This window comes from Solea senegalensis, unplaced genomic scaffold, assembly GCF_019176455.1.
Source record: "Solea senegalensis isolate Sse05_10M unplaced genomic scaffold, IFAPA_SoseM_1 scf7180000013836, whole genome shotgun sequence".
Lineage (NCBI taxonomy): Eukaryota > Metazoa > Chordata > Actinopteri > Pleuronectiformes > Soleidae > Solea > Solea senegalensis.
The window spans coordinates 34,806-54,564 of record NW_025320901.1 but is presented as its reverse complement, the minus strand read 5'-3'; the positions used below and the strand labels follow the sequence as shown (position 1 = coordinate 54,564).

General features: G+C 40.0%; 3 protein-coding genes, 1 long non-coding RNA gene and 2 other non-coding genes across 7 annotated transcripts; 3 read left to right on the top strand and 3 right to left on the bottom strand.

Annotated features, from left to right (window-relative positions):
- Positions 1-23: 23 nt before the first annotated feature.
- Positions 24-3,575, top strand: chchd2 (coiled-coil-helix-coiled-coil-helix domain containing 2). Its single transcript, XM_044015727.1, has 4 exons — positions 24-161; positions 990-1,242; positions 2,678-2,861; positions 3,219-3,575. The coding sequence occupies exons 1-4, from the start codon at positions 112-114 to the stop codon at positions 3,224-3,226; spliced, it is 495 nt and encodes a 164-aa protein (XP_043871662.1). The 5' UTR covers positions 24-111; the 3' UTR covers positions 3,227-3,575.
- A 173-nt stretch (positions 3,576-3,748) lies between these two features.
- LOC122760604 (phosphorylase b kinase gamma catalytic chain, skeletal muscle/heart isoform-like) lies at positions 3,749-10,681 on the top strand. The gene is made up of 10 exons (XM_044015721.1): positions 3,749-4,054; positions 5,651-5,798; positions 7,169-7,347; positions 7,649-7,703; positions 7,790-7,855; positions 7,938-8,101; positions 8,610-8,700; positions 8,785-8,938; positions 9,049-9,174; positions 9,661-10,681. The coding sequence occupies exons 2-10, from the start codon at positions 5,716-5,718 to the stop codon at positions 9,925-9,927; spliced, it is 1,185 nt and encodes a 394-aa protein (XP_043871656.1). The 5' UTR covers positions 3,749-4,054; positions 5,651-5,715; the 3' UTR covers positions 9,928-10,681.
- A 429-nt stretch (positions 10,682-11,110) lies between these two features.
- Positions 11,111-13,309, bottom strand: LOC122760605. The gene is made up of 5 exons (XR_006358445.1): positions 13,232-13,309; positions 12,544-12,587; positions 11,892-12,018; positions 11,580-11,624; positions 11,111-11,502 (listed from the first exon to the last, which is right to left on the bottom strand). It is a non-coding gene; the product is annotated as an uncharacterized LOC122760605 (long non-coding RNA).
- Positions 11,702-11,836, bottom strand: LOC122760620. The gene has a single exon (XR_006358450.1). It is a non-coding gene; the product is annotated as a small nucleolar RNA SNORA15 (small nucleolar RNA).
- Positions 12,364-12,502, bottom strand: LOC122760619. The gene has a single exon (XR_006358449.1). It is a non-coding gene; the product is annotated as a small nucleolar RNA SNORA15 (small nucleolar RNA).
- A 1,585-nt stretch (positions 13,310-14,894) lies between the features above and the next one.
- Positions 14,895-19,685, top strand: psph (phosphoserine phosphatase). Of its 2 annotated transcripts, none has more exons than XM_044015730.1 (6): positions 14,895-14,955; positions 16,371-16,514; positions 16,650-16,784; positions 17,031-17,176; positions 18,630-18,778; positions 18,893-19,685. In XM_044015730.1, the coding sequence occupies exons 2-6, from the start codon at positions 16,375-16,377 to the stop codon at positions 19,001-19,003; spliced, it is 681 nt and encodes a 226-aa protein (XP_043871665.1). In that variant the 5' UTR covers positions 14,895-14,955; positions 16,371-16,374; the 3' UTR covers positions 19,004-19,685. The 2 variants fall into 2 exon arrangements, with proteins under 2 accessions (XP_043871665.1, XP_043871664.1); XM_044015729.1 differs by having other exon boundaries at positions 14,895-15,020.
- The last annotated feature ends 74 nt before the right edge of the window (positions 19,686-19,759 follow it).

Here is a 19,759-nt window from a genome sequence, read left to right as displayed (position 1 = left end):
TGATGTAACACACAGAAAGTTCCGGATTTACCAAAGGTCGAATTAGCGTGACAGTTACTGAACGTTGTGTCTGTGGTTATTACTGAATATATACACAAAATAATATCAAACATGCCGAGAGGAAGCAGAAGCCGGACATCCAGGATGTCCCCTCCAGCCAGGTGAGGGCGTTTTTAGTGTCATTTGTTGGGTATAGTAGTTGTGGCGAAGTGAGGCGAGCGTGCTAGTGACTTAATACGTTACCGCATGTTAACCTATACGCAGGTATGAACAACCTCACCAAACCTGTTAAATGTACGTTTTTAGTTTTTGTACATTTTAAATGTCACATATATTTTGCCTAACCGAGAATCATTCATTTAGAAAGGTAGAGGTCACAGTGACGCCACTGTTTAAATAATTTACACAATTTACAAATTAAGTTCCCCACAAACCTGCTAGTAAATAGTAACGGTTGGGACTCGTATGTTCCACATACATGTAGTTTATGATATTTGGTATTTGTTAAATGTATTCTCCGTAATATTTGTTATTTGTTAAATGTTTTCTCGTTTTCAGAAGTGACTGCTCTATATAAGAATTGTATACTTAATTACACCCGTTATGCCTTCATGTCTCAAGATTTTAGTCCACGTTTTTTAAACATATATCTTAATCTCAAATGAACCACAGGAAATGTCATAACAATTACTCAAAGTGACCTCATGTGCCTCCACTTTATCCTCCACATGAGGGTCATGGGGGCGCTGGTGCCAATCCCAGCTGACTGTCATAGGGAGAATCATAGTCCTTGTAGTATACGCATTAAAGTAGTGTCCATATGAATGTGTACACATGTTTATTATGTTGTGCTGTCACCATGTCCACATCATTTAATTTGGTTTAATCATCTGTGAGCACTGAGGTCTCAAATGAATAGAAATTCAGGTATTTTCTAGGTACTGTCCGCTTTTGGAAGCAGCTCTAAAAATCAAAATGTGTCTTTACAGCCGGGCACCATCACCACCACCTATGGCCCGGGCTGCACCACCTCCCTCCTACGCACCAGCACCAATGCAGGCTCCCCCGTCAGCGGTGGGTGCTCCTGCGGCACCCAGGCAGCCAGGAATGTTTGCACAGATGGCAACCACAGCCGCCGGTGTGGCAGTGGGCTCTGCAGTCGGACACACCATCGGTCACGCCATGACTGGAGGCTTTGGTGGAGGACATTCAGAACCAGCCAAGCCCGACGTCACATACCAGGTAAACAAGCTGTGGTCATATGACTGAAATAGCATCAAGGCAGATTAGTCATGATAGGTAGGTCAGTGGGAATGAACAACAGGTGTGTGTGTTTTGAGGTTGCATCACATTTGATGATATCCACTTGTCAATTCATACAATCACATGCACTGAATAAAGGAGTACAATGACATTTGAACATAACTTTACTAGGTAATTTTGTTTTCAGTGAGACCATATGAAGAGTTAGTGCTTCTTGATAAGTGATGGATTATTTTTGATTTGCCTTTCTGTTCACCACGGATGCAAGATGATGAGAGAATGCAGTATTTTCTGTGGAGGATATAGTTTGAGTTTTATAGCAAATATATTTTCAAATAATGACCCAGTTCAGCCATTCCCAAACTGAAATCTTTAAATCCTTTAAGGCCAACCTAAACCTTAAATTACGACTCTGATCAACACATGAGACTAGGATCAATAACTTTGGGCTCCATTAAATATTTGAAAGGTTTAGTGTCACAACAAACTGTTCACCTCTAAAGTGTGTAATTATCCATCATCATAAATCACAATTTACTATTTATAAAAATGATGGTTAACTCGGAGTGCAAATACTGATATGTTAGCTCTGTATGTTGACTGGGATATTCACACATACAATGTCATAATATTAAACCCAACATCAACATGAAGAAGCCTTCAACAGGCAGAAAATGTCACTTGAACGTTGTTTCATGCCATTGACTTGCTTATCCTTCTTTTGGCTCCATAGGCAACATTCTGGTGTTAATTAGGTGGATCAACAAATATGGTGACACCTGTTGAGAGAAGAAAAATAATTCATAATTTAAATTACATGGATTTGTTTTATTCCTTATAAGTATTTCTTAAAATCTGCTGTGCATATTTTACACCAATTGAAAACAAATTATTAAACTGCCCACATGCAGCACCATCACAGCCCACTAGGGGGCCACCTTTTTACAAAAATGGCAGTATTTTAGATTTAGAATATTTTAAGTAATTGTAAAACAAATGTTTTTGGGTGTACTAGCCTGTTCCTAAAGCTTAAATCTGCAGTGTGTAACTTTTAAATATAAATAAATGAATGTAAATTACACTCAAGCCATTGTCATATGAGTTCACACAATGAGGTATGTTGTTTGTGATGGCATGTTGTGGGAAGGCTGAAGTATAACAGGATAAGGAACCCCAGATCTCTAAAACATGAGTGAGATCGTGAGATACTGCAACAGATGTTGACCGAGAATGGTTGGAATCTGAAACGTATTTGGAGAAATCCACTTCACCTCTAGATAGCCATGAATAAATACATTTACCCTGGAGATAGGAAAAACAAATCTGATTTTATAAGAGCCTGGAAATTCTTGCATCAACAGGCTTCACTGCAAAAAATCTGAATAATCACAGTATGTGCCGCGATGTCTTTCAGGAACCATACCAGCAGCAGGCTCCTCAGCAGCAGCAGCCGTACATGTACCAGCAGCAGGCTCCTCAGCAGCAGCAGGCCTGCTCCTATGAGCTAAAGCAGTTCATAGAGTGTGCCCAAAACCAGAGTGACCTCAAGCTCTGCGAGGGATTTAGTGAAGTACTCAAACAGTGCAAGTTTGCTAATGGTGAGTGTGACAACACTTCTATTACATCTATCTCACTGTTGGGCTTAAATTTGGCTTCTAGTGTATTGATTGATTGTATAGCATCATGTGTCTTTCTTAAGTTATGTTTGCACACAAATAAACGTGAGGGGTAAAAAGAGGCTGTCATGTCCAGTGTGTAGACTCTAGTGGCATCTACAAACATCTGAAAACATTCTAAAGCATGTTGCACTTCACTTCTATTGATGGAGCCCCTCTACAGTAAATTATACACACTGGACCCTTTACATTATCGTTTTACTATGACATTTGGTGGAATCTCTCTTGATTTACTTCCTTTTTAATTGGACAAAACTTAAACCTTTCTTGTCTCCGCAGGTTTGTAGTGAATTGGAGAGTGAACATCAGTCACCGGAAATCTGCAATTAACAACCATCCTGGATAACTGAGGCTGTGATTCACAAGAAAACTACAACCGTGCTTTACTTTGACAGTTGATTATCATCGCACCTAAGTTGTAATCATAGTCTTATAAATAATGTTAATATGTGTTGAGTGGATTTCATTTGTTATTTCTTTAGTGGTTTTGACTTCCAATTTCCTCCTGTTGTGAACTGCATTACAAGTAGCTCATCATCAACTTGTGAATTACCCAGTCTCTCTTCTGGATTAAAGTCTGCAGTTTTATTGTAACATGCTTGTAGTTTTAAAAATAATAAAGCACTTGGCTCATGAGTGACTACACTGTGTTCTTTCACCACCTGCCAAGATCGCACAATATCACACTGGACTCTTCAAGAAACATTTCTATTTTTACTTAGTGTGTCTTTAATTAGACTTTGAGTGCTGCTGAACAGGAAGAGCACATGCAGGAGTCCGGCAGCACCTGTCATGTCACTCTGCAGCCTCTCACTGCGAAAGCACTGGCTGAAGGTTGTAGGTCTACTTAAGTGTAAAGCTGGTTCCGTAATGCAATAAACGGCCGGTCTGGGTTCGAGCGGACACGGGTTCATCAGAGTCTCCTGCTGCGGAAGCAACTATTTATTTTTGGCGTTTGACATTAAAGTTCACCCTGTGCAAAGACCGCGGCCAGCGGCTGCGCAAACCCGCACCAGACTGGACCTAAGTGCGTCCGTTTCTTCCTCTGACACCGTGGTAAGCACAGAGCGAATTCTGGTGATGGATGACAACTGAGCGGTACCGAACATAACACGGTGAGTGAACCTGCCTGCTGTTTTTTTTCACTGTGTTGGATCCCACTAAAGGTCAAATAGAGAGGGAGGATGATGAGGAGACAGTTGACACGTTGTTAGTCTGCACTCTGCTGTATGTCTGAACACTAGCAGGTCCAAAACTGTCTGTGAGATTATGCAACTGCAAAACTACACTGTTTTACTGAGAAGGAAAACGAATATTAATCAAGAAAACCCTCTTACACTCATAAACCGACTGTAAGAACAAAGTTAAGATCAGCTGTTGATCACAGGGAACATCCTCTCGAGCAGGTCTGGCCATGCCATTCCTAACCGGCCCATATGAGGTTCCTGTCCCGCAGCGCTCTCTCACACACACATGCCCACACTGCACAGCGCGTGCAGCCTGGATCACACGATAACGCGCACAACGTTCGTGGTATTTTGTCTTCTAGGAGTCTCCCGGTCTAAGTTCGTTCGATAGCATTAGCCTGCTAGCACCCGTCTCTATTGGTAAACCCAGACACGACTCAGTCAGTATCACAGTTATCTCCGATGCACCGTCACTCCTGTATGCACGCGTGGTGTGGGGACTCGTGGTGGTGACTGATACGCACTACAGTAGACCCAGGGCCGGCCCTATGTATTTTGGTGCCCCAGGTCCCCCAGATTTGACACTTCTGAAGTTACCTGAAGTGAACACAACAGTTCCTCTGAACTCATGTATTTATTTTTTCCTTTGTGGTTGTCTGGAGCCCCTCCAGAAGACGGTACCCTAGTAGTAGACCACCCTACACTACAGTATACTGTAGTATAGTAGTATTCATTATATAATATAGTACAGTCCACACTTTTTAAGGAGGGCTGCGGTTCTGTGAGTTGGTGTTGAGGTGAGTTCTGACTAGTGTGGCTTGCAGCAGCAGGCACTAATAAATAACAACAGTTACAATGACGGTGGCAAGACAAGCAGTGACACACCTGACCATGTAAACTGGTCCTGTTTATGCTTGGGTCTGAAAAACTGTATAAAAAAATGATAATAATTCAATTTGATTCAGACTTTGTTCCAGACTCATAGTCCAGTAAAATCAAACACACAGGAACAAAGAGCAGTCTACAGTACAGAGAACAGACAGACTGAACCAAAATGTCTGGACTTTATTGTCTACAGATGTAGAGATGTGTCTTTTGCTTCACAGGTCAGTTTTATGAAACCAATGACCCACAAAACAAACATTTATCAGTTAAAATCTGTTTGACCCATGAAATGTTAAATGTTACACGAAAGGTAAAATAGATCAAACCTTCCCTACAGTTCTCTAAGCAAAAACAGAGAATGTCCTCAAATGCTTTGCGTATTCAAACCAGCATCTGAAGACTCAGTCAGATCTGTTTACACTGATATTCAACAGCAGCTACTCCTATGGAGAATCAGCAGCCAACAAAGTATACATTTCTGTATAACATATGACAGAATCCATTTCTGTCAACTGAACAGTCTGTCCACTACTGTCAGACATCTTCTTCACACTTAATCATTTACCTCCAGCTCTGGTAAAAATGATTGTCACAGATCAGTATTGTCTCAATGTTGTTGATGTGTTGTCTGTCCATCAGCCTGTTGTGAGCTGTGACAGGAGAGAGGTTTTCAGTCTGTGGTGGTGAATCAGCATCGCTCCATCATGACCAAAGAGGATGAGATCCCTGACTGGGTCGGAGCCCAGGAGTTCTATGACAAATATGAGCCCAAGGAGATTCTTGGAAGGTATGTTTTGTTCTCACACCACACAGCATTAGTCATTAAGAAACACCTCTAATCTTCGGACTGTTGTAATTGGACAGTTTTATCTCCATCCATCCATCTTTTACCTCTTTATCCTCCACATGAGGATCGCGGGGGGCGCTGTGGCAGATTGCCCGTCCATCACAGGGACACATAGAGACAAACAACCATCCACTTACTTACAGTCAATTTAGAGTGTCCAGTGTACCTAATCCCCCATATTGCATGTTTTTGGACTATGGGAGAAAACCCACACACAGGGGGAGAACACTACACCAACCGTGTGGCCCCATGATTTATTCTAAAGGAATAGTTTTTGAGATTTTGGGAAATACACTTCAGTGTAGTGCTGAGAGGTTCTTCAGATGACCGAAGCTGCACTTGAATTCATGTTAAATATGATGCCACACACTCAGCACATAGTGTAAGTTTCAATAACTCTCTCCGTCGGTGTGAACAGTAAGAGATAAAAAAACAAGCTAGAGGGTTTCCTCTGAGAAAATGTCCACTCACTGTGCCAGAGCCTCCTCATTGTCATTCCTCCCCATATGTCGGATGGCGGTGCTGTTATATAACCTCACTGTGTTCTTGCCGTGTACGTTCATCAACATCAACATGCTCTGCACAAAGGGTGCAGTGTTGAGAGCAGCCTGGGACACAAACATTGTCCAACTTCTCTTTTCGTCTCACATGCAGGTCACGGGGTCACCGGATGTGGATGTCACTGTGTTTATCTGCTCATATTCTTCACATGGTTCAGTCACATTGACACTTGGGTGATGGAGACTTAGTTTCATTTCTTTGTGTCGGTCACCTTTAGGTTTGTGTCACAAAGGATGTGAATTTCATTTACTTAAAGGTTCAGTGTGTAAAATATAGGTCGATATTTCCATTATTTCCATCCATATTTCCATCCAGAAATGTAATCTACGTTTTATGTTCTGTTTTGTTTTTTTTTATTTACATCTATGTTAGGAGCACTTGTTATCACTAAGGTATAAAAAAGACCATCTCTAAACCCACAACTCGTTGAACTTTGAAGCAGATGCACTGCAGAATTATAAGACCGTACTGGGTACCACTCCTCCTAACATTCTATTAGTGTCCTGTGTACCTAATAAAGTGGTCAGTGAGTGAGTGAGAGAATATGATATTGAGTTATATTTTTTTCCCCCAAAATTGCAATGTTGAGTTTTAAAATACATGGATTTTAAAAGAACGGGAAAACATGTCATTAAACATGTTTTTCCAGTTTTTTCTTTTTTTAAAAAAACAAACATGTTTTGTGTTTAAAGCTGTCCAAACACAAATCTCTGAAGTTAAAGAAGCTTGTGTGTGTGTGTCCTCCTCAGGGGAGTGAGCAGTGTGGTGCGCCGCTGCATCGACAAGCGCACGTCTCAGGAATACGCGGTGAAGATCATTGACATCACCCCCTCCGACAAGACGACTCCGGAGGAGATTGAGGAGATCAGGGAGGCAACGACGAAGGAGATCGACATCCTCAAGAAAGTCTGCGGAAAGGACAACATCAGTGAGAACACTCCTCATGCAGATCAAAACTGTGCATCAGCAGCTTTAATAAAACATTATATTCGAATCAGAAAAGATCCGATTAATAGTCGTCCTATTATTGCTTGTACAAAGCGTACAGATATTGTTTGACCTTTGTCCCACATTTTACAACTGACCTGCTCAGCAGGATCTGGTCAGTTGTACGATGTTTTGTCATTTGACCCCAAGTGATCCACATTATCTACTTGGTTAAGCCCATTTGTGTTTTTCTTTTCTTGATGAAATCCTGACTGTGCTTCATATGCATCTCCACTTTCCAGTACAGCTTAAAGACTGCTATGAGTCCAATGTCTTCTTCTTCTTGATTTTTGACCTGTGAGTGTCGGATCTCCAGTTTTTCATGAGTACGTTTTAAGACGCAAAGCAGCAGCTGTTCAAACCATGTCGTTTCTTTTACTCAGGATGAAGAGGGGTGAACTTTTCGACTACCTTACAGAGAAAGTTACTCTGAGTGAGAAGGAGACCAGGTGAGTTTGACGATTTAACTGAGACAAACAAAAAAAACAAAGAACTATCCTAAATGATTAAAGAGTTTGGTGTGTGTTTCAGGAACATTATGCGTGCTCTGCTGGAAGTGGTCCAATTTCTCCACGCTCAGAACATTGTCCACCGGGACCTGAAGCCTGAGAACATCCTTTTAGACGACTTAATGAACATCAAGCTCACCGACTTTGGCTTTGCGGTGCAAATCCAGCCGGAGCAAAAGCTCAAAGGTCATTTTGAACATCTTGGTATACCATGTTTACAACCCGTGGTACACTTTGCAGTACAGTTGCTGGTGGTCAGTGGAGAATCTTGAGACTGATTCCCTGACATGCTCAAAGGTTAAGATGCAACAGGACACTGAGCTCTTTTTGCCGTTAGCGCCACCCAGAACACACTGACCTTTCCAACCAGGCTCCTCAGAAACCAGCAGATCGTTTGCAGAGAGAACTGGCAAGTCTGATGTGAAACGAAAGATGTGCATCATCCTATTATTTACTTAGTTTATAAATACAGAATGTGATGTTAGATGCGATTGAACACACATACATACAGCACTGGCTACATTTGTTAGATACATTAAGTGGCCATTTTATTAGGGACACAGTACAGCTAACAGGTGTGGCCTTCTGCTTCAAGGTTTGACTGAGTGTGGATAATATACTATCTGACAGAGTGGCGTGTTGTGTCTTACAGTAAGTGAATGTCTATATATAGTCTGACTTGTCTGTGATGCAGAGGTGTGTGGGACGCCTGGTTATCTGGCGCCTGAGATCATCGAGTGCTCCATGGACACAGAACACGCGGGATATGGGACTGCTGTGGACATGTGAGTGCTGAGAGACTAAAATGACAGTGAAAAGTCAAGTGACATAACAAAGCAGCCTGATTCACCTGTGGTTCATGTTTACAGATGGAGTTCAGGAGTGATCATGTACACGTTGCTCGCTGGCTCTCCACCCTTCTGGCACAGGAAACAGATGCTGATGCTGCGTATGATCCTGGCAGGCAGTTACGACTTCTCGTCTCCAGAATGGGAAGACCGCTCAGACACTGTTAAGGATTTGGTAGGCTTAAGTTGCCCACCTCTACTGTTGTTGTAGTAAAGCAATCAGATAAAATAACTTGACTAAATCCCAGTTTTCACTCATCGTCAATGCTACACATGTTTTCTCAGATCACTCGGATGCTGGTGGTGGATCCAAGGCAGCGTTACACAGCCGTTGATGCTCTCAACCACCCATTCTTTTCACAGTATGTGGTGCATGAAGTGCGGCAATTCAGCCCATACAGGCGATTCAAGGTGAGATCAAAGACATGTTGAGAAACCTGCTTCTGCTCAGTTACAGGGAGTTATTACGCAATTTATCACGCAGGTTTGATTGGAAACACAATGTGAATGTAGCTGAGCAGAGACAAAAGTTGAATATGTTAATAATGATGTGTTGTAGTGTTTACCTGACATTGGATATATTGGGTTCTCAAGTTTCTTCTCACAGTCCAAAAACATACATATTTGGACACTGACCGTAGGTTTGAGTGTGAGAGTGGATGGTTGTTTATCTCTATGTGTCCCTGTGATGGACTGCCGACCTGTCCAGGGTGTACTGGCCTTTCACCTTATTTCACCTTTCACCCCCCGCGACCCTCATGTGGAGGATAAAGCGGTAGAAAATGGATGTATGAATGGATATGTTGGACGGTACATTGATTCAAACAAACTTATACTGCACTTTTTTCTTCCTGGGATCATTTCTCTGTGATCTTTACCGAAATGTTCTCCCATCAGGTCATTTGCATGACTGTGCTCGCCACTATGAGGATCTACTGCAACTATCGCCGTGCCAAGCCCGTCACCAAGGAGGTGATCAAGAGTGACCCGTACGCCGTCAAACCCATCCGCAAACTCATCGACGCCTGTGCGTTCAAGATCTACGGCCACTGGGTCAAGAAGGGTCAAACTCAAAACAGAGCAGCACTTTTTGAGAACACTCCAAAGGCAATCCTGCTGTCAATATCTGTGGAGGCAGACGAGCCCATGCAGCACATCTGGTAATGGTCAATTCATCTTCAGGGCAGATCTGCCGGAGTTCAATGGTGAAACACATGTTCTCTATTAGTGCTTTCTCTCTAGCAAGCACTAGCGCAGTTTTCATTTGGAAACCTTGGTGCTCTCAGCGTGCCAGCCACACACCGGTGAAGCAGAACCATCAGTGGCGTGCATTGCTCTGTGCACAATGTGAGCTGAAGAAAGCACGGTAGTGGCAACATGGCGGATCGCATTTAGCTTCTGCAACCTTTCCTTCTGTTAAATTCTCCTGGAATTCAGGGGACACCCCAAAATCACCATCAAGCACTTAGTGTCTTCTACAGACCACTGCATGTTCTATGTTTCATTCGCCATTTTCACATGTATGATGTCGTTCCTTCCTCCTCACACCTACAGCTTACAGTGACACATCCACTGATGGAATACGGTTCACACTGGGAACCAACTTTTTAGGTTTCCGAACCAATGTACTTTCAGTGTGTGTACACGCTGACCGTTTAATGTTGAACATTTTGTTCAGTAATATAACTGCCATAAGTGAAAATCCTGTATGTGGCCTTCTATTCTTCTCTCCATTGTATTATAGGAATAAAATGGTAACCAACTATTACAAGAAAAGAGCATTTTAAGTATCTCATCGAGTTGAACAGCTAATTGAATGATTTTTAAAAGCCTTCTTTCAATACTGTGGTACTATTGTACCAAGAGTGTACCAAAAACGTCTGTAATATGACGGTTAATAAAGCAATTCATTTTACAATTCACCCATTACAATAGTTTATGCTAAGAAACTTCAGCTATAGTTGATAACGTAAACTAATCTATGAATCAGCAGTGACTATCACCCAAGGTACTGTGTTACTGGATTCATGGTTTCTAACTAATTGTCTTCGATCAAAAACAATCTAATATCATTAGATCAACCATGACTTCTGGTTGTATAAATGATCAATGCAGCGCTATCCATTGTAAACTTGTTCAGGTCGAACTGTGAAATCTCGTTTTAGCAGCTGAAACAAAGCCTGTTTTAATAGTGGGTAGGGCTAATAAATGTTCAATAGATTAATGTTTATAAATGGCATAAAAGCACAATTAAGGCTTATATAGAACTCAAATGATTTTGCCTCAGATTCAAGAAGTAAATATTGTTTTAAATAAAAGCTTTAAAACCACAACTTGTTTCTTCAAATACATTTTTGGAGCAAATACTGATCTTTAATTATATGACATTTATAAGTTATTATGACAGTCTTGTTTGTCCATATAGCCCAGTCCTTTCATATTGTGACAAATGACAGACATTTGTGTTTACCATGTGGCCATTTGCTCATTATGCAGGATGTACTATATTATTAAGAGCTACACAGGGAGTTGTAAAACATATGCAATCAAGTTATTTTAACGTGTGTTTAATTTAAAGTAAAAGTCTTTGTTTTTGGAAAATTCTTCAATGCTTCTGAATCTCAATGTTTTCTTCCAGTAACACCAATACAATTAAATTGCAATTATACAAAAGGTGAGAAACATTCACATCCACAACTTCCATCATCCTTTGGCAGGGAGTGTCTTTATATGAAGGAGCTGTGGATGAAAAAGCAAAAATGTTTATTAAACAGATCACACTGTGACAGTGAAACATTTTATATTCCTCTTCTTACCATGAGCGAATGAGTTGACAGTTTTTCCACACAACACCAGCTGCTCTGCAGAATTTAGCAAAACAGAAGCAAAATCTAAACCAACACTTACTTCAAATATAAAATGCATCTTCTATGTTCATCAATGTACTCATTCCTGAAGTTAGATGAGGCACAGCACAGCTCAAATCCTATCATTTAGTAGAAATGAGACAAGACTTTTGCATGGTGTCTGACTGTATCCACCACATACAGGCTGGAACAGAATTCTGCCATGCTTCAATCAGAAATATAAATAAAATCATGTTGTGTATCATTCTTGTACAAACATACCAACTTCAGGTTACTCGTCACAGGCTGAAGGTCACAGTGGTCTCATTTTGTTGGATTAATGTGCAATGACTAACACAACCAAGCCTGTATCACTGCATGTCATCTCCAATATATGTTCTGATACATGCTGGAAAAAAAAGAAAGATATAAGACGCTATGAGATGGATTTGTTGGCCGACACAATAGGTTATAGGTTGTATTCACACAAGAAAAATAAGAGTTTATAAAGTGGATTACTGGTTAGAGCCAACTTATTTGTTATCATGTCAACTTAAAAAATGTAATGTTGGACGCAGCTCATATTCAAGTTCTCATACTTGCACAAGTGTATAATAGTTGATCATTTGATGTAATAATACTATAATAATGTTTTAAACATGCAACAGTGTAAATATTGAACTGAAGATTGACTTTGACGTCGTCTGATCAATAACAATCACATCCAAACCGGCTCTTCAAGCCAATAACAGTTGTCTGTATTCACGGTGACACAGTGAGGACACATCGCAAGCAATCCTCCCCTGTTGTTGAGTCAGTGTGTGAAAACAATAATTTAGCATGGTGTCTGACTGCATTTACTATTTCAAGAGTAATACAGAATTCGGCCATGCATCAATAAACATGACATTATTACCAACAGGACAGTAGTTACCTCTGCATGTTTTTCCTTTTAGCTCCATCATGATCAAGCTTCACCTGCAACACAGAATCAGTTTTATGTCAGCAAACACTACAAATCAACAAAAGAAAGTAAGCAAGTAAAATATATCCATGTAGGCACAAATCATAAAAAAAGATGTTGAGATTTCAACTTCATATTTTATTACAGTTGGCTACCTCATTGACTCCTATGCTGCCATCCTCTACAACTATATTTTATTTATTTTGCTCAACGAAGTACATTTATATCCACATCTGCTGTGACATGACCATGCAAATGATGTTAATTTCACTACAGATACAATAACTTATTTATTTATATAAGAGCACAGCACATTTCACGAGGCTTGAAGCCTAATAATAGGCTTAAGGGGAGATCAAACTCTTCTTGAAATAGATACAAAAGTCATTTCCTGTAATTTATTTAAATTAGCTTATTTTATTTATTAAAAAATCCTTACAGTGATTAATCTTATGTGTTTCATAAGATTAATCACAATCATAGATTTGTATAGAAAGATCCTTGCACCTTAACCACGTGTTTTCCGTTAAAGGACGCTGTAACTCACGCGTGAACTAAAACCTTTCAACGACTTTTATTCTGCTCGTTTTGAATGAAATGTGCTAACGTAAAAACTCACATTTCTATTCGCATCCCAGAACAAAAGAGAAACACTTACCACACGCTCCACGTATGGCTCCACGCACGGCTCCACGCCGCCGTTAGTCAGGTCATTAACGAGTGTCTTCCGCTTCCGTTTGTAAACGACTTCAGCCTCATTACCGCCACCACCTGGTCTGGAGGCGAGAATAATTCCTTCATAACCTGAAAAGCGTATGTTCAATCAAACGCATTTGTGCTGAGTCATTTCAAAGACATAATTCACAAACATTGTTTTCCCAAAGATAAGAAATAAACAGCCCTAACATGACTCAGCTAAAATGTTTTTGCTGATTTGTATTTACATTTTTACAGCCTGTGTATAGTGAAGCATGCAATATATAGGATTTTTGGATTGTGTAGGATTTTACATCACCGTACACTGTAGTTCTTTGACAGACACATGGCAAAAGGACATATTAGTGGATGCGTCCTCTGTTTGTTGCAAACTGCTGTCTCAACATTTTAAATGTCACTAATTCTTACATTCTGAACACCTGTGTATAAATGCAAGGAATGTCTGTCTGGTTGTTGTCAGGCTAGGTAGGTGGCTTGTAAGGACACCAGTGTGGGCAGTGCAGATAAGAAGTATATCAGGACAAAAAAATTTAATAAAAAAATAAAAAATAATAAAAAATAAGGCACACATTCAGGGAATTCTGTTTGTTATTTTGAAATGACTCAGTACAAATGTATTGTTAACAGCTCCATAGTTGTTATAGTTATAGTTTCCATAGCTACCAGACATGGGGAACCTGACTTAAATCAAGTTTGAGGACTTGAGACTTGTTGGACTAACGGTGGTGAATGAGTCGAGTTGACTTAGACTTGAGTAAAATGACTCGAAATGACTTGACTTGTGAAACATTTAATTTTTTTCAAATATTGAGGAGTTCATGTTCACGTTTTGTTTTTGAAACACAGAAAACATTGGGTGCTTTTGCGGTCTTGCGTACAGACCTGACAACCAAGGACACCAACACCACTACATGAAATTTAATTATTTGACTTTTCTAAGGTAAGACAGGAAGTCAGTTGGTTGCTATTTTAAGCTAACACTATGATAAGTGGTAAAATGTGCATGGAAACATGGTTTAATGTAGGCCTAATGTCAGTATTCTTTACATTTTCAGCTCTGTGGTTTTATTTACTTTTTAATTTTATTTATATTAATTCGACTTGACTTGCTTGATTATTGCAAAAATGATTGATTATTGCAAAAATGACCTAGGAATTGTTTGTGACTTGAAACTTGCATTATGCGTGACACCCGTCTCTAGAAGATAATATGTGATATCGGTATCGGACACATAAAAGTGCTATCGTCGCGTCCTTTATTGAGACCATTAACTCCTCAGGGGAACGTTAACCAACATTATAAATCAAGTGAAGAATGGGTTCATCTAAATGTTATTGTTATTTTTTGCAACCAACGAGAACACACGTATTCACACGTTGTGTCGTCACTGCGAACATAATGTACAAAGAACATAGCCAGTTTCCTTTTATAACGACTTAAAATTGCTGCTGTGTAAAACTGCCTTGTGAGGTCGTGAACACTTTTCATCTTTGAACGGTGTCTCCACACATAAACACTTCGAGAAAGACTGCATTTACACAGGATAAATGTTGCCCGCTGTTGTTGTCATGGAGCCGGGGGTCAGAGTGTAGTGGGCGGTCCTTCACTGTCTCCCTCTTCCTTAGTCAGGAGTCGGACGTCGCTCGCCTTCCTCCTCCTCGTCGGTGAGTTTATCCCATGCTGCAGTCGCTGTTTGTATGTCGTTACCGCTCCGACGCTGCTCTCACCGGTAAGTTGAATTCAAAATATTCCCTTTACAACCCATGAACCTGACGTTGCAGCGTAGTCAACCACGATTGACAGTGGAATAGAAACCGTGCGAATGCTCTCAAACCGGGCGAAGCAGAGCGCAGTGAACCGGCAACATCTCCATTTTAATGGTTATTTAACACATTAAGCTGGTGTCACATTAAATAACCATTGTCTTTCAGCAGATAGATCATGCTGTGCCACACAGACCGATGCGTTTTACGTAATCCGGCTTCATTTCGCCTTTACCGGCATCGGTTCAGTGTAGCTGTGCTGGGGTGATGCAACTCAGGCAGTGGATGTCCATCCTAGTCTTTTGTATGGTGTTCTCTCTGCAGCCTGCTTTATGTAACGCTTTATTTGTGTGACCTATGTGTTTCATAAGATTAATCACATTCATACATTTGTATTTTAAGACAATGCACGATTTTTCCTGCTGCTCTGGACTGAAGACATTCACTTGCAGGACTTTTTTTGTTGAGAATTCTGTGCATTTTTGCAACTGCAAACACCTCAGCACGGGACTCTGATAATGAATCCGATTTGCACTCATGTGACATTCGATGTTGCCTCTTTTCATTGATTTCTACATTGATTTAACAAAGTGGAAGAGCTGATCCTGAAAAAGAAGCTTGCAAGGTTTTGTCCAGAAACCTAAGAAAGAAACTTATGGAAGTTGCACCTTTTTGTGTGGAGCTCAGAGAAACTGTTAATCCACAGCAATATCATATCATGAGTTAGTAAGATTATTTCAAAAGATTTGTCTGATGTCTTATTCACATATCCATTAATCAATTTCATTAATAAACAAATTAAACAAGCTCACAGCTACTAATATGTTTGGGGTGGGTTTTGCCTTGCAAGTTTGCATTTTTTCCATTATTTTCTTAGTTTTCTTAGTATTACTCATTGGTAGACATAGACTATGAGGAAATATATATACACATATACATACACACACATACACATATCTATGTATATATATATATATATATATATATATATATATATATATATATATATATATATATATATATATATATATATATATATACAAAATGTGTTCTGTTCTTGCAGTTTGTTTTTCACAATTAAATGGTTTCTTCAACTTAATGCCAGGAGCGATTGTCAATATATCACAATATGTATTGATATCAAACTACTTGTGAAAACTTGCTTTAATTTTCCCCAGTTATTATGAAAGATTTGTCTATGCTTTTGTAAAAAAAAAAAAAAGAGGTGAAAGAAGTCTTAAGTTACCTGTTGAAAAGCTGCTGCTGTTGTGATTGGATGATGATGATGATGGTATACTTTTTCTCCCGTTTCTCAGCACAATGTCAACTCTTTCGCAAACAAAAGAACTCTTCAGGAGAGCAGATGCTGTTTGTTTTGATGTGGACAGCACAGTCATCAAAGAGGAAGGCATCGATGAACTGGCCAAATTCTGCGGTGTGGGCGATGCAGTCACTGAGATGTAAGTGTGTACTAAAAGAAAAAGTAATTTGATCATGTATATATATATGCACTGGTGTTTTGTAAGAGGGATGGTTTGTTTGTGATCATATTTGATATTACTGCGCTTGTCTCACATGTTGCTGTCATATTTCAGGACTCGTAAAGCTATGGGCGGTTCAGTGTCATTTAAAACGGCGCTTACTGAACGTCTCTCCATCATCAAATGTTCTAGAGAACAAGTGAACAAACTGATAACGGATCACCCACCTCAGCTGACTCCAGGTATTAGGTGAGTGTGTGAATCATTCAGTCAATACAGAAATACCACTTTGAACATACAACACACATCACTGTGTTTCCCATGTTTTTCCTGCTGGTCCCTAATTACTCACACATGTATACATGCTCAGCTACAGTCAAGAGATGAGGCCTGTTATCCCATATGTCCCATATGTAAAACTGCACTATAACTCCAATGGTCCAATGAAATGATGTCATCGAAACAGCCCATTACATAACTCTAATGTTTGTGCAGGGAGCTTGTGGACCGTCTGCACCAGCGCAACATTAAGGTCTTTCTCATCTCCGGTGGATTCCGCTGCATTGTTGAACATGTGGCCACCCAGCTAAACATTCCCCTGGATCATGTGTATGCGAACCGGCTCAAGTTCTACTTCAATGGTATATCTCTCATTTTTCTCTGTTCTTACGAAGAGTGGATTGTTGTTAAAATAAGTGCACAAAACATTTCAGCAGGAACCCTGAAAGAGTCATGACAAAAGTACAACTGGAACTAACAGTCGTTTTCAGTATTGATTAAACCCTCAATTCTGTAATTTGTTTCTGAAAATATTATTTGTTGCAACGCTCTTTAGTTACTGACAAATTGCAACTGGTTAGTTGTGACCTGCAAACAGGCACCTATTAGACCAGGGGTGTCAAATTCATTTTTGTGTAGGGGCCACATGTCGCACAATTTGATCTCAAGTGGGCCGGACCAGTAAAAATAGTAAAATAATAGCATAATAACCTATGACCAACAAGATCTCATTTGTTTTTTCATCTTTGTTTTACATTTAATGAAGGATATTTTTACAAAACATGAAATTTCTTGAGAAATATCAACAATATCATGCCTAAATGTACTATTTACACATCACACTGGATCTATAAAGGTACAAACATTTAGTCACAGGTATCTGGAAGTGAAAAATATTACATCTGACATTACGTTTAGATTGTAATTGTAGTGTGAAATTTTAACAAATTCATTCTGTGGGCCGGATTGGACTCTCTGGTGGGCCAGTTCTGGCCCCCGGGCCGTATGTTTGACACCCCTGTATTAGACGATACAGCTGTCAGTCACACGGTGTTCACTCACATGTGCCATGATTCATTTTCTATTTCCCTCTAAATGGGAATATAATTTACAAAGCTGACAGCATGTTATGTTGAAGAGGACCTGAACAAGAGATCAAGATATGAACCCTCAGGAAATGTTTACTGATGTTGTAAATCAAGAGAGATGTCGGCTCATAGGCTTCCATTCAAATTATCAGTGAAAACTGTGAAAGAAGTTGCTGTAGTCTGATTTGCCAGATGAGGACAACCTGGAAGTAGAAATATAATGATAGCCACCAGGGGGTGCACTCTACTGGTTTCCTTGTGGATAGGGCTTTAGCTCTCTGTGAAAAGAGTGCAGTGCTCACTGTAACTCCATTGTGTCCTAACAGCAGTCTTTGGGCTGCTGCGAGGTGTGAAAAGAACTACCAGTGAAAGTCAGCTGCAGTCGTTGTAGAGCTCCAGGGTGTTAACAATAGTCATTAGAACGTTAAAAGACACTGTGGTCACATGAGGCTAAATGTGACGTTGTAAAAGCTTTCATTGGCAGGCTACATACAGGTAGATTTTAGTGTTGTGAGAACAGTTAAAATGATACTGATGTATTGTGTCTGCGTCACCTACAAGAAAACAATATTATGATAATGAAGCGTGCATGTAGACGGGTCGGTTGGCAGAGAATGATTAACTGTTGCGGTGCTATTCCTTGTATTCCAAATGAACCTGAAACGTCTCTCTTCAGCTTGTTTTGGGACATCGTCTTCTGTTTAAAAACGCCATGTGTGTTTTCCAGGAGAGTACGCCGGTTTCGATGAGAGTCAACCCACAGCTGAGAGCGGCGGCAAAGGAAAGGTCATCAGCATGCTGAAGGAACAATACAGCTTCAAGACTGTGGTGATGATCGGAGATGGAGCCACGGATCTCGAGGCCTGTCCTCCCGCTGTAAGTGTTTCCTGCTGTAAACACCTGGTTCACATGTAGCGTTTGAAAACATGGCCAATCACATCGTAACTGCAGTCTGACCACAGCGTTATTGTTTTTTTCCCCGCCCCACAGAGTGCTTTTATTGGATTTGGTGGCAACGTTACCAGGCAGCAGGTGAAGGAGAGGTGTTCCTGGTATGTGACGAGCTTTGGGGAGCTGATGAAAGAACTGGAGAAGATCTAAAGATGGTGGAACTGTACTGTCACTAGGGCGGGGCAATAATTCAATAACAATGTACTGTCTATTGCGATATGCTTTTCTTTAATCGCAATATAACGGAGATTCAGTATATATCGATATGTTAATAACGATATTTAATACAATACATGGCGCACACTTAGTGAGATGTGTCACTATTTAACCAGTGTTTGTCGTTTCCAGCTATAATTTAAAACAACGAGAAAACTCAATCTTTGATTACTTGACATTTATTGTGTTAGACTGAATGAAACATTTGAATTTGACCATATCGTTCAGCCCTAATTCTCATAGATTTTGCACTTGATGGTTTTTATACAGTGCCCAACTTTCCTTAGACTCTTGCTAGATTTTTATAATGGATGATGAAGACTAATTTTACATAGTGGTATTGCCTTATGGATTTTTCTACATTAGAGGATACAGTAATAACCAAACATCATCTCTGTGATGGGTTATGAGAAAGGATATCAGTTTGTTTTTTTGTTTTTTTTTGCATCAAAGCCTTTTCGTAATGCAGATACAACTCCTGAATATTATGGTCTGTATTTTGCAATGAACACTAGAACTGTTTTAATTCTGTATGAATACTAAGAGCTGTAATATAGCATGTCAAAGCCTCAAGTTAATATGACATGAACATTAAACAAACTCATGCCATTAAAAACTCCTGTGTTCATGATACTGCCCTTCCCTCCACTCCGTTCATGCTAAGCATATATATATTTAAAAAAGAGAGAT